At 41.4% G+C, this 13938-nt stretch overlaps 1 protein-coding gene across 2 annotated transcripts in view; it reads right to left on the bottom strand.

Moving 5' to 3' along the window:
- TXNRD1 (thioredoxin reductase 1) overlaps nucleotides 1–13875 on the bottom strand; it is a 36196-nt gene extending 22321 nt beyond the window's left edge. The window contains exons 1-3 of one of the 2 annotated variants that reach the window (XM_042051042.1): nucleotides 13656–13875; nucleotides 2837–2946; nucleotides 536–661 (exon numbers count right to left, since the gene is read on the bottom strand). In XM_042051042.1, the coding sequence (XP_041906976.1) occupies nucleotides 536–661; nucleotides 2837–2946; nucleotides 13656–13734 (315 nt within the window). In that variant the 5' untranslated portion in view covers nucleotides 13735–13875. Of the gene's footprint in view, nucleotides 1–535; nucleotides 662–841; nucleotides 934–2836; nucleotides 2947–13655 lie in introns of those variants that run through there. The other variant, XM_042051043.1, reaches the window with a different exon arrangement.
- Between the last annotated feature and the right edge of the window lie 63 nt (nucleotides 13876–13938).

The raw sequence follows: 13938 nt of genomic DNA, 5'->3' as shown, positions 1-13938 counted from the left end.
ACCCTAGAAGTGAAGGGTGAGACCATAACTCTACTTAAGTGTAGGCAAAATTTCCATTTATGCAACTATGTAAGCTCAAAAATCACAGACGCTCCCCCGTTGTCAAGAATTAAAACAAGATACACAACTATGTCTGAAAAGATTGTACTTTTATATAAAAGTAGATACCTCCTGATGATAATTATGAATAGTTTTAAAAACCTTCTCATTTATGAGCTGAGTTTAAGTTCAGCTACTAATAAACACTATTAAGATATTTACCTGCTGCTTTCCAGCAGCATCATCTCCCATTAGTGGGGACCAAGTTTCATTCTAGTAAGGAGTATTAACAAATATTAAGGAATATACCGTGTTTTCCTTCTTCAGAACATAAAGAAAAGAATATTGTATAATTGCACTAACCTCCAAAGAAATGTCACTGATCAGGCAGAAATGTTGTGCTCCTACAGTGCTAAAGATACCCAAATTCAAGACACTGAGGATGTCACCCACCTGCTGACAAGGAAAGTATAAGTCTGTATTTTCCCTCTCATACCTTGGCAGCTGCCAGACCGCCTGAGCCTCCACCAATGACAATGAGATCATAGTCATAGGAATCTGGCACTGGTCTAAGTCCGTTCACTTCCATTGTTTTCTGAGGATTGTCTTCTTCCTGATGTGCCTGAACAGAGAAAACAAAAAGTATGAGGGAATATGGAAACATCATTCAGTGTTCAACAATTAGTATTTTCAGTAGCAAATATTGTGATAAGGGAACATAATTGCATCTGAATTTTCTGAGCTCTGCTTTTAATTAGCTTTTAATTTCGTCTTCCTAATCCACCCATGAAAAGCTCTATACCTGTCAGATACTGAACTACAAATTTTCTTGTTCGTTGGAGCACTGGGCTTCCTTGCAGAGCTTAGTTTTCCACAACAATGCAAGTCTAGTGCCTCCTCATACTGTACTCCAGCATGAGATACGTAACTGCTGACACAAGCATTCCATTAATTTATTTTATTCTTTTCATCTGCCCTTGACTTTCCTAATTAGTGTTTTCCCCCTCCTCCTGCATATATTTGTAGGAAAATAAAACAATCCTCTGCGACACTCCTAATCCACAATAATTACCAGCCTTACCAATGGAATGAACAGAACTGAATGAAGAAAACCATTTCTGAAAACTGCATTTTTGTAATATGCCAGTGTTTATCACTGCTTTGGTTTAGCATAACTTTGGTATCAAATGGATCAAGTGTGACCACCATGGTTTTACAAAAGATTTTTTTTTAATCACAGCTACTACCACAGAAAAACTACCCATTAGTCCTAAAATGCATTTTGACAGCTTATGCCACAAAGAACATGGCACCATCTTCAACACTTTCTAAAATGAGCCTTCATACTTCATTTGTGAAACTCCAATTTATGAGGGCTTCAGATCTTCAAGCCTTTGGAGTTGTGGCAAAATTCTCAATGCCTCTCAAGTTGCAGGACAAGATCTGAAGTGAGTAAAGATCAGATTCCTTAGCTGATGTAAATCTGTGAGCATCGACTGAAGTAATGAAAAAACTTTTAAGACCAAACCCGTAAATTAGGAAACTCATACTTTGCCACTTTACAAATACGTGTTTCTGTCTGCCTAACTTGGTAGGACTTGATTCAGGACTACTGGAATAGTTGTGGCAAACCAAAGAAAAGAAAAGAGCCCAAATAAGTTTCCTCTATCTCTTCATCTTAATTTTCTTTAGCATTAAACAGCCCTTCGTACTCAACCCATTCTACTGTTGCCTTCCTCTGAGGTTATTCCCTCTCTGTCACCTTCCTCTGAGGTTTGATTAGTGAGTCTCTATAACTATGTCTACCCTACTGACTGCTGCCAGCGCAGCCATCCCACTGACAAAAATCCCCTATTGCTCAGACGAATTACACAGCAATGTCAGCAGGAATTCTGGCTTTGCATCTGCCTGCAGGAAGTTTAGATTGTAGTAGTATTACATAACCCCGGGCAGCATGTTAACAGTAGAAACAAAACCTAGGAGACACCTGAAGCCACTGTGAAAACACCCAAAAATGCCGCATTCTCCTTCCTCTTCTCCTCCTGCTCCACCACCCCAACACACACCCCTACCACTGAACCTACTTTGGCCTTTAGTTCCCTCTTTTCTCTTTTTCTAACACAGCCCTTAGCCAGGATCAAACTTCCTACCGCAATCAGAGCAAAGGGGCATGTATTGTACTGTGATGTGCAGCTTCACTTCATTTGTATGTAGAGATGTAAAATTAGTGAAAGGGTGCCGTTCTTTTCCAAAGCACACCTTCCTGTTTGCTTAGTGGACGGTGTGAAGCATGAGGGCAGACTGACTTCCCCACAGTCATCAGACCCAGCTGCCGAGAATGGTATCTTTATGATGCATATAAAGAAACCACACCAACTACTCATTTGCTTAGATCACTAGTTATATCATGCTACTTTGTTTTTTCTTCTTTTAAGAAAAATGCTTTATGCTTTCACATGGATTAAGAAACTTCAGTTTTTATTTCCTACTGTTTGGCTCATTTTTCATTAATTCTTCATAATAACTCTTTATGAAAGCATATTAAAAGTTTAGATTATACAAAGTAGATCACAAGCTTCCTCTCTTCCTCCTAGAACCCTGCTCCAAAGCAGCCAGGCTCTTGACAAGATCCACATCCCATTTACTGGGGGAACTTCTTCATGACCATAATCCCATCCTGAGAACAGATTTCCTTCACTCTTCACCCATGAACTACAACTTTACAAGAAAGTCTACGTTCTGACTATTTTTCAATGTCAGAACTAAACTACAGACTTTGAAATGTATCTCCCCCTACCTTTAAAGTTCTCTCATGATCTCCTATTTGCTTCTCCCGTACAGAAACAACTGGCTGGGAAGTTTCTGCCGCTGCTTCGCGCTGCCCTTCTCTCAGCTTCGGGGCTCCCCCTGTGAAATAAAGGATAAAATAACGAAGTGTCTGGAGAGACGTCCTTTATGAAGGCTGTGCTCCTCGAGAGAAACTGTCTGGGGGAGTGGCCTGGCGGCTTCATTGCTTCCTCCTCTGTGGCATGTCTGTCCCAGGGGAGCCTTTCCTAAGGCGACTCATGACTCATTTGCAACGTTAGGATGACTTGCGATATTTTTCTGTTGAATAAAATCCCATGCAGGAGTTGGCTGAGATTTCAGTACCTTTTGCCAGTCTAACAATATGCTTGGATCAAAGCAAGGAAATCATATTTCCTGTGGCTAAGCCTGAAACTTCAGTCTTGAAGCAAAGTGATGACTTTTAGCTTTCTTGCCCAGAAAGTAACATTTAAAGTCTCGTACTTTTTAAACTGAATTAAAAGTTTTTAGTTTTCTCCTGCAATTAGTTGCCTGGAAACTTCTTTCAGTTCAATGTATCGATAAATGCATTCAAAAGGAAAAGATCAGTTTTCCTGCTGGTCATAACTGATCTTGCATATATATATATGTATCTCCAGTATAAAAGTTTAAGCTTATTTGTGAAAAGAAAAAAAAAAACCAAACATTTACACACAGTGAAACTTTATTTGGTGTGGCATTGAAAAAAAAAGAAGTGGAAAATCTAATAGTTGATTGGAATCCATTATCAACTCTGCCTTCCTCCACATAACTCTGAATTATGTTAAACTTAATTTCCAATAAATGGGTCAGCACACAGTTGTTTATACTTAATCACAAGCATACTTTGCACCGTACAACCAGCATTAATTAGCAAACCCTGGCAGCGTGTCCATACTAAGAGAAACAGCCATACTGAATGCTATGTATACATTACATGGGCACCGAGCCCACAAACCTGAAAAGCATTCACACAAACACAAATTAAAAAAGGCAGTCATTGAAAACTGGTCTGTAATCTTGTCACCTCTGACTTCTTCTCTCAAACTTGGTGCTAAAATTCCTTTATCTCACAAAGGTTTTGGGAAGAGTACTTTGGTGATGGTGGTAAAGGGGTTTAAAGACCAGAACTGTTATGCAACAGTTAACAGTAGTATTCGTGATGGATACTACTTTTCCTATTCTAGTTGGGGAACATACACATGTAAAAAAAGAAAAGCAAGAACACAGGTTTTGAACACCCTTCTCAAAGGATAATTTCACAACCTTCACAAAGGATAATTTTTTGCTTCACTATATTATATTAAAGCTACAGTCCTGTGTGTACCTGAAGCAACAGAAGGAGTATTTTATTCCTGCAAGTTTGAACAATCTCAGGAACGTTCACCTAAAACTGTATCTTCAGTGAGATAAAAATCTAGCCATTAGACAACAGAGGCACTTATATAAATATCTTTAATTATTTTCAGGTAGATCTGTGCCAGAGGTACCAAGTTTTAGCAATAGCCCCAAAGCCCAAAGGCAACCATAGCCCCTGGCAGACATTTGAAAGAGTTTGTATGTTGGGTGCCTCTGCTGCTGGGGGCCTCTCCCTTGTTGGTTTGGGCAACCTGCCACATGCAGGATGACAAAGCAGAAAGTGCTCTGTGTGTCACCAGCTTGCTCTCCATAAAATTCCATCCATTAACGGCACTTGCAATAACCCACAGTCCTGGTGAATAATCCACACTTTCCAAAAATGAGTCAGCAGATATCTTTTTGCAGAGTGAGACTGCTAAAGAGAACCTGAACCATGGCTCTGCTGGGAATAACCCTCAGACATGTAGCGGTGAGGAAGACTCTGCCTGGTACGTATCAGTGTTACTTCAGCAAGTCTGTAGCAACTCACATCACTGCAGGAAAGCCCAGTGAGGCTCTTGCCCCGCACTACCACTGTCTTTTGGTTTTGTTAGCCCAATCTAGGAGGTGGTGGCTGTTGAGTGGCACCTTCCCTATGACCTGCCAAGTGCTCCTTGACACAGGGTGAATCAATCTAACCAACCAATACTAAAAAAAAAAAAAAAGGACAAGTATATTCTCTTCCACCACACTGGTTTTTACCTTCTTAATGTCTGCATACTTGGCACCAGTTCTGGCAGACATTAGACCCATGCATGAGCTAAATCAACTCACTAACCTAGGAGAAAACTAACCCAGGAGAAGAAAGGTTGTGGACAGCTTCCCACCAGTCTAACAAGCTCAGCCAGCTCAGGGGATAATCCTGTGATCACTATAGCTGGTGCCAGGATGAAGGCATTACTAGACCAGTAGAGAGTAAGAGGAGGGAGCAATATATCTCTCTGGTAGTGGCAAAACTGCCAGTTTTGCTCAGAACTTGTTAAACCAGAAAAAAACCCCACCCTTTAAGCCTTGCTTCTTGAGCAGAGATAAAAAAACAGTGAAGCAACTATGGTATTTTCAATCCATATCCTTCCTTATTGGAAGTCAGCTTCCTCACAAAGCAAAGTCCTCCCTGGCACTGAGGCCTCTGAACTTCTGACTGTTTGTTGTGTAACTCCTGGCTGGGGTGAAAAAAAGGCACAATTGGTTTCAGAAGGCTTTGATCAGGTGGGAACAGGACCAGCCCAACCCAACAGCCTGGACCAGCTTTGTAAGCAGAACTGTTCCAGGATAAGAATTACCTTACCTTGCAAAAGCAATCCAGGGATCCCACCAGCTGCAGAGGCAGGACACGGACACCCATGGAAAGCACTTGCCCTTTAACTACTCACTTCAAAGGTCTAGAAGTGGCACTTCAAGGCAAAAGTCTCCACTGACTTACCTAGATTTTCCCTATCACACAGGGGAACATTACCAACAAGAACAAACTTCACATTTTCACAAACTATAATTAAAAAAATAAACTCTCTGCTCCAGGAGTTCAGAAGACGCCTCTAAATTTTTAATGTTTCCGAGCAAGCGCGTAACTTGTTTTACAGCCCTATCTTCAGGCATTTGGGAAGTACAGGCTACTTCAGATGACAATGAGTATTTACCTTATGTCCAAGTGAACTTTTTAGGTGGAGAAATTTTCAGGTTTTCCTTCTTCTAGATTAGCTCATTTCTGCACTATCCTCATAGGTCACTACCTCCCCTATTGTGCAAACTCAAATATTTGGCAGCAGCAGAGCCATTACATCATTCAGATTACCGGGGGAAAACCCCAAGTCTCTAAAATACACACCTCCAGCCTGGACCATATCACAAATGCACACTGAAAGGCTGCCTTGCAACCAGCTCAACTGACAAAACTGAGAGGAAATGGAAGCCTGCAGCTTTGCTGGCATGGTGTCATTTGCTTTGCCTACTAAACTCTCTTTGCTCCAACTATGAGTTTTCTCATTTTCACTCTTTCAGTTTTCTCCCCAACCCACCAGAGAGGAGTGAGTGGAGCTGAGCTGCCAGCTAGGCTCTCAAATCCAAAACCCACCAAGCTTTAAGACTTGACAAGCAAAAGAGTAAAGTACAACTTCCTAAGACATCAGAAGTTCTCCAAACTATGTTATTGCTTATATTTGTTGTGAAGCCCTTTAATTGTGTTCTTGTTAATGCCCTTTTCTATCTAAGACCTTAAAACTTCTTCCATTTAAATAAGGGATTGCTTGAATGTGATCAACATCAAGGCATAATGTGGAATAATTGAACTTTGCAATGAGTTGAAGCAAGGGCTCTACTTTATCAGATTTCTGTTAGTGGAGTCCTGACAGTGGCACATAGTCTTACTCCAAAACACCTATTTCCTTCATGAAAATATAAATTCTTTGTTTTTACCACAATTATTTGAGTACAAAAAGCATTTAAAGTAAATTCTGTAAAGTGGGAAAACGTATAGATACAAACTTTCTTCTGGGAACTTTCCAACCTAAGTGTTGAGTTCTCTAAGACAGAGGAGAAAAGAACCCTCATCATTCAAATCAATCAAATGTGATTAATGTATGAAAAAGGCAGAAACTGGCAGAAAGCTCAGCAGCACAGCATTCTCAAAGGACAGTAAAAATCTACTGACAACTGTTAATCTAACCTCTGCATAGCAGGACAGGAATTACAAAACCAAGACAAACCAAAGAAAAAATACTGACAGAGGAATGACAAACACCAGATCAAATAAAAGACAAACTTTCAAGCAGCATCTGTTAAGTTTCACACTCGGACAGCTGGAAACAGATCTGACTGTAGTCAGGAAACCATCATCTGTAACAGACATCCATCTGAGGGCCTGAAACAAAGCTCTCTATACACAGTGGAAAAGTTCCCACTCAAAAAAAGGCATTAAGTGACAAAATTCACCCTTTCAGCCTAATTTTCCAATGAACATCTGGGGACTGACTCAACAACTTCCTCTAATCAGCTTTCCACTCGAGACGTCAGCACTGTGTTTGGAGAGCTGCAATCCACCACCTTCACATCCAAGAAGAACCTGGGGCAAGAAACTCAACACTCAAACACCTCCATCTCTAACAATCAGCCACTCAAACTTATAACCTGTCTCATCCTGTTAGTCTGAAAAAAGGGGTTCTAAAACTGGTCTCAGCTTCTAGTTCCTAGCAAAAGAAGTAATTCCTACTTCCAGGCATTTGTTTTCCTTTTGCTTTTCTAAGTATTCATGCAGTTACCACAAAGTCCAACTGTTCATGAAAAGTATTTTACTTTACTGATTTCAGCAGGGACATCATTATACTCCTTGGTTTGTTATGAAAACTCTTACAAGACATGATTCTGCCATAAGAATTATGGAACTTTAAATCCCACTCCACCAAGACCTGGGCTTTCTCACAGACTTTCCTAGTAGCGCTCTCACCCACAGAAGTTCCTCAGCAGTATCAGACAGTGAGTACTTGCCCTTGAAAGTCTTCAGCCATTCCTCATTTCTTATGTAATTGTTTACAGTAAATCATACAGGAATTAGCCAGATCGCTCTAATTAGCAGTAATAGGGATGTTTTCTGTGAGCATAACATCACATGCTGACCTCAAGTATTTCTAGAACATCTACAATACAACTCTGTTGGCTTTAACAGAACAAACTGTACAAATTTAACAAAAGTAAATTTCAGATTCTCTCTTCCTCAGTAAAAGGCAGCCAATCTTAAATTAATTATGTATCTTTGACCACTTTCATCTTCCATTTTATTTCATTGCGAACTAAATTAAGTAGGTTATGGAAAACCTAATATAAAACTTGTCTGCCTCTGGAACTGTGGTAAAAGCTACAATATCTCATGTAACGATTTATATACAATCTTTATGGAAAATATAATTTTACAATATCAGTGATTTTACCATAGATTTTTGTCTATTTCCTTCAAAAAATCACTATTGCTTTGGGCTTTACCCGTATTAGTTAATACTTTGTCTAACCTACATCAAAACAAAGGAAGCTGAGTTCTGCTATAACTACCTACCTGTAAGTCTATCATGCTCACAGTGCCATCCATACCAGCTCACCCTTTATTTCAGATGACCTGAAAGACCCGAGCTTCCTGACTTTTCTTCTTGAAATTCCTGTGGCCAACACAAACCTGTGGTTCCCATAAACTGTGATTAATACTCCCATGCTACCTTTTTTTTATTCCTGGTCAGTAAATAAACAACTCTCTGACACAAGGAGGAAGCATCACCAGCCTCACTTGAATAAGTGTGGCACCTGAGGCCAGAGAGGTAAAACAGTACTCAGCAGGGATGAAACAGGATCTCCTGGTGCTGGTGCCATTCATTAGTCCCTACTGCCATTGGCCATGCCTTTATTGTTTCTACCACAACTGAAGCCATTTATTCATTCCCACATATTTCTTTGTAATCAGGCTTGCATTTGAGTCATAGAGAACATAAAAAATGGTGGAAAACAACTCACACACAATCAGGTTTTTTGTCAAACAACCCAATATTAAAATTGAATATGGATAAAGGAAAACAAGTTCTTTGCAGGTAATCTTTCAGTATGGGCATGAAATTTAAAGCAGGTACAACACCACGGAAAGTACTTGGGTACTTGGCTCAGAAACCTGTGATTATTTTTTCCCCCCAAAGTGGAGCTTTTTTAAGAAGTGAGGAAAAAACCCAGATATTTTAATCCAGAGTAATCAAAGTTTCTTGTCTTTGAAAAACAAAGGACTTAAGTGGAACGATTCACTGCTGCTTGTAGCAGCCCAGCAAACAATGACACAGCATTTCTGCGAGGACAGGGAAGCAGCACAACCTAACAGGTCGCTCACTGCCCTCTGAGCTCTCCTGCCACCAAAGTGACCCGACAAACCAACCCGATGCACAGGGCCCTGACAAAGGTCTGGCTGAGGTTGTGAAGGGTGGGTGGAAAACAACAAATACCTTACACCTGTGAGCCAGAATTTCCATGAAGTGCTTGCTTTGTGTCAGGCTGTGCAAACAACAGAGGAGATAAGGAAGTTAAGAGTTTCCTTCCCACCATACTGGGGATGCAATGCAGGACACAGGAGAGGTGACCGTGTCAAACAGCATTTTCTTCCCTGAGCACCTCACTCAACACGCAAAACAGGCAACTTTGCTAGAACAGAAGATAAAATGAGATGGTATCTCCGTTCACTTGGTTAAACCAGTTCATTAGCAGATTCTTAAGAAAAGCTAGGACTACACTACGCTAAGCCACTGCTATTTTCTATGGAAATAAAAGTATTTGCATGCTCTACTTACTTCCTCTCTTTGCATTTGTATCTCTTTTATGCAAATGACAGTGCTGGGTCAGATAGGGTTGTAACAGCCAAAAATTATGGGGGGGTCACACAATTCTGTAGAGTTTACCATAAATGAATCCCATTACATACTCAATACTACAAGGCACAAAGAGTACATACAGGAAAGGCAATATGCTAAGGAAAGCAACAGCTGTGAACTTTTTGGAAGAAAACCAGTAGGTAAAACCAAACCGGAGATAAGGAAAAAGAGAGGGAATCAGTTACAACCAGGCAAGTTAGGGGATGGCTCTGCAAGGAAGACCTACAACGAGACACCACGTTCAAAAAAGGAAGTTACTTAAAAGTGTAAATGAGGAAAAAAATGAACAAGCAATGGAAAAAAAAATACAGGAAATATATGAGTTGAGCTATAAACTGGAAGGCAGCTCCATGACAACAGGCAGGTATCAAAAAACATATCAAAAGCAGGGGAGGTGTTGTAGATAAAGCATTCTCAGGAGACAGCAGTGGTAAAGAAAAATGAGGATAAGTTACAAATTCAGTATACTAAGTAAGCCACAGCACACAATTTTATCTGGTATTTGGTTTGTTTTCTACAAGCACAATCAAAACAGAAACAAGACACCCTACCAAAGGATGCCTGAAATGGGCTTAATGGAGGAACAACCATCAAACAGGAACAAGCAGTGGAGTTTCATCTCCACAGTTTTGAAAATAGAGAAACCATAAAGATGGACTGCAAAAAGGAGATAAATACCACACACTGTTGAGGGCCAAGCACCACTTCTGTTAACAGAAGAAATCAAAAGGATGGCATAATTATTAACAAGGGTAGAGGAAGTACATGGGCATCCATTAAGCCACATCCAGGATTTGAGTCCACTCTACTTTTCTGCACAAATAGTGCTATGACACATTTGTTATCGTCACCTGAGCAACTGACATGTAAATTATATGGTCAACACATTTCCAGGAAATACTGCAAAAGTAAAAATATTTGGGGCCTTATTACTCAGACACTGACCACATGTAAATGTCAACACAATTTAATCACCATTGGTGTTTGTAATCCAGCACAGAACTAGGACCACCCAAGTGGATCCCCTGTTACTCCATCTCACGGTTATGCTGCATTCAGAGGCTCTCGTATTAGCACTAAAAATGAGGAACAATTATAATAAAACTACCTTGATAACTCACTTTGTAGAATCCAACCTAAATTTCATTCCCAGTCTACTTTCCAGGCCCACCAGTGAGCGTGTCCTGAGTGCCCAGTCCTGACAGAAGCTGAGCAGCTTCAACTTAAAACAAAGTCAAAACAAACTAAAACACAGCCAGCCATAATATTCAACTCTGACAGTCTGGGATGAAAAAAAGCAGCATTTGATGTAATAACCAGGTAGAGTCCCACAGAAACAAATAACATGCTTTATAAAGCAAAAGCTACAACCCAGGCTATCTTAATTCTGAGATGTGTAAATTTAGTCTCTTATGGTACAGCTTTAATTTTGTCCTTAATCCGTTCTGCAGTAAAATGCCTGTTTATAATTCAGAAAACTAGGTGTGGAGATAATTTAACAAAAAAAATCAGGAAAAGAACTCTCTTCTGAGTTACTTCCAATTTTCATACCTTTACATCCACAAAATGTCATAAATAATGCACGTGCAAAATCCAATTGTTGAAGTAAACTGAATGCTATTTGAAGACTGATAACAACCTTTTTGAAAGTACTAACTAAGGACAAGGGAATGTATTTAAGAGCTTTGTTATTCAAACTATATATAAGCACCTCATCTTAATAATTTTACTTATTCCTGTGCTAGGTACCTTTTTTTTTTGCCAGTTTTGTTCATTCCCAGCTTGCTACTGCTTTTTTTTTTAAACATTTTTAGATCTTACAGTGAATTAATAACTGAATTTATTATTGCCATTGATAAAAATATGGAAGGGTGGGAAAAAAATCCAGAGAACAAATAAGAAATTCTTTCAGCTATCAACAGCCCAATTTCTTTTTCCTACTACAAACATAAGTTTAAATATACTTTGTCCAAGGGACGTATATAGATATTAAAACAACTCTACTGCTTGGTATGACCTACTGTAGAAAAGGGTTAATTTTAGATTATTCATGTTTTAGAGTCAGTTAAACAATGAGTAATTAGCTTATTTGGATTATGTTTCCATTTTAATGTAAATTATGTATCTCTACTCAATTTTCTGTAATTTTTTTTTGCTTCAATCTCCTATTTAAGGTCTTCAACAGCACTCACAACTCCCCTCATCTCTTGTCCTTGATGGACACTAAAAACTTTGATGTGTTTCTTTGGGAAATGGACATTGGGTTTTAGATAATCATTTACTCATATGCAACTATCCCAGAAGCAAAGCTGCCTTGATGCTGAAATATAAACTTTGTCCCAGAGTTTAAACCAGCCTTCCTGAAGAATGACTTTAAGATGCTGCCAGAGTCGTAGAATAGGCAACAGGGAGCAGTAACATCTTAAATTGAAAAAGCAAAGATACAGCAGAGCATACAAACCAAAGCCCAAACAACATGTTCTTTTAAGTCACTTAGCCTAAATGAGTCAGCTTCACAAGGCTGAAAAAGCTCATTAAGATGCAGGTTTCATTTCTGAGTTTATGCCAGCAGATATATTGTTGGTCAGAGAAACCAGGTTTGGGTATAACTCCAGAGCAGCTCACTCTGCCCCAGACTCTGTGCTACCACACCTGCACAGCCTTCAGTATCTGATTTAAAACTAAATTATAGTTTAGTAAGTAGTAAGTATAGTTTAGTTGGTAGTGGCATCATTAGGTAAGGGAACTGCTGTCAGGTCACAGCACTGTCCTGAAACTACAAGGACAGCTGGACTCTCTAGACAGTGGTATGAGAGTTTTCTTTTTTTTATTATTTTCTTCCCCATTCCTTCCGCTTAGGATCAAGGAACATCCAGTGCTTCCAATGCTCAGACTGGAGGAGTTTATGTTAGTATAATTGAAAGATACTAAGCAATATGGAACCATAACAATAAGCCTATTTCAAGAATTTTAACTGTTATAAACCTCATCTTTGTATTTGCCAGCTCCTGCTGTGCCTTATGCAAATTCTTACTGCACAGGCATCTTTATTTTTTGTTTGCCAAAGTTCTGACAATTTCCAGCCTGCATAATAAGACTTAAGATATCATATAACACCTTAAAGCTCCCAAGGTGGTTTTCTGTCAAGGTTCTCAAATTATTGCATGTATAAGAACATCTTTTAAAACAGTCTCCTTTCCCAAGGATTTGGTAGAGCTGAAGACACTCCTACAGTAGTACATGCTCAATGAAGTACTACATCCTAAGAGTGCCTTTTCGTTTAGGCAGAACTGCTGCTCAGCACCAGATGTAAGCATAGCTTCATTTTCAGGCGTTCATTACTTCGAGCCCATTATTTATCTCCTTTCATTGGGTTTCCTAGACCTGGTGAGAGCACGGTTAATGTTGTGCCCAAGGAGGATCTCAGGCTATGACGAGCTACAGAGCAGTCAGCTGAAACACAAATATCCCCACTCTGTCGTGGGAAGATGCCTCAATCCTGGTAAGCAGAAATCATCTCCATGGACCAGAGGGCCACTCAACTCCCACCCAACCCCAAATCGTGTTCCTAACTCCAAATCTTGTTCCCTCCTCAGCACAGACATCCTTCAGGCCACGCTGTGGCACGTCCCAGGGCCGGGGTCCCACACCCAGCATCGCCCTGCGCTGCCGTGAGCGGGACGATGCGCACAGCCTGTCCAACAAAGTCACTGAGGGGACAGCCGGGCGGCAGAGGCCGTGCTTGGGAACAGGGAACCCAAAGCAAAGCGGGGACCCACGGGCACCCACCCTGCTGAAGGCACAGCAAAGCTGTTCTGCAGCGCGGTACCCCCGCGGGCCGCCCGGCCGCCAGCACGGGAGGGGGTCCCAACTCCGCCTTCCCGGGCTTTTCACCGGGAAACCGGAGCCGGTCCCTTCGGCCGCCCGCCCGCCCCGCCCTGCTCGGAGCCCACCCGGTGCGGAGCGCTGCCAGGCAGGTGCTGTCCGCCGGCAGCCGCTGCTGCCTACCTGCTGGGCACCGCCGCTCCAGGGGCGCGCTGCCGGGCGCCTGCCGCACCGCCTGGCTCTTCCGCAGGGTGCTGCCCATGGCGCGGGCCGGACGGGACGGGCTGGGACGGGTAGGGATGGATAGGACAGGACGGGACGGGACGGGGTGGAATGTGACGGATGGGTAGGACAGGACGGGACGGGACGGGCCGGGATGACCGCGCAGCCCCGCGGCCGCGCAGCCGCCCCCCCCCCCCCCCCCCCCCCCGGCGGCGCCCCCTGGCGGCGGCCCTTCCCTCCGGCC

The sequence above is a fragment of the Corvus kubaryi genome, unplaced genomic scaffold (assembly GCF_017639235.1).
Source record: "Corvus kubaryi isolate FWS band 111438036 unplaced genomic scaffold, C.kubaryi_AGA036_p1.0 74, whole genome shotgun sequence".
NCBI classification, from domain to species: Eukaryota; Metazoa; Chordata; class Aves; order Passeriformes; family Corvidae; genus Corvus; species Corvus kubaryi.
This window is presented reverse-complemented; position numbering and strand designations above follow the sequence as displayed.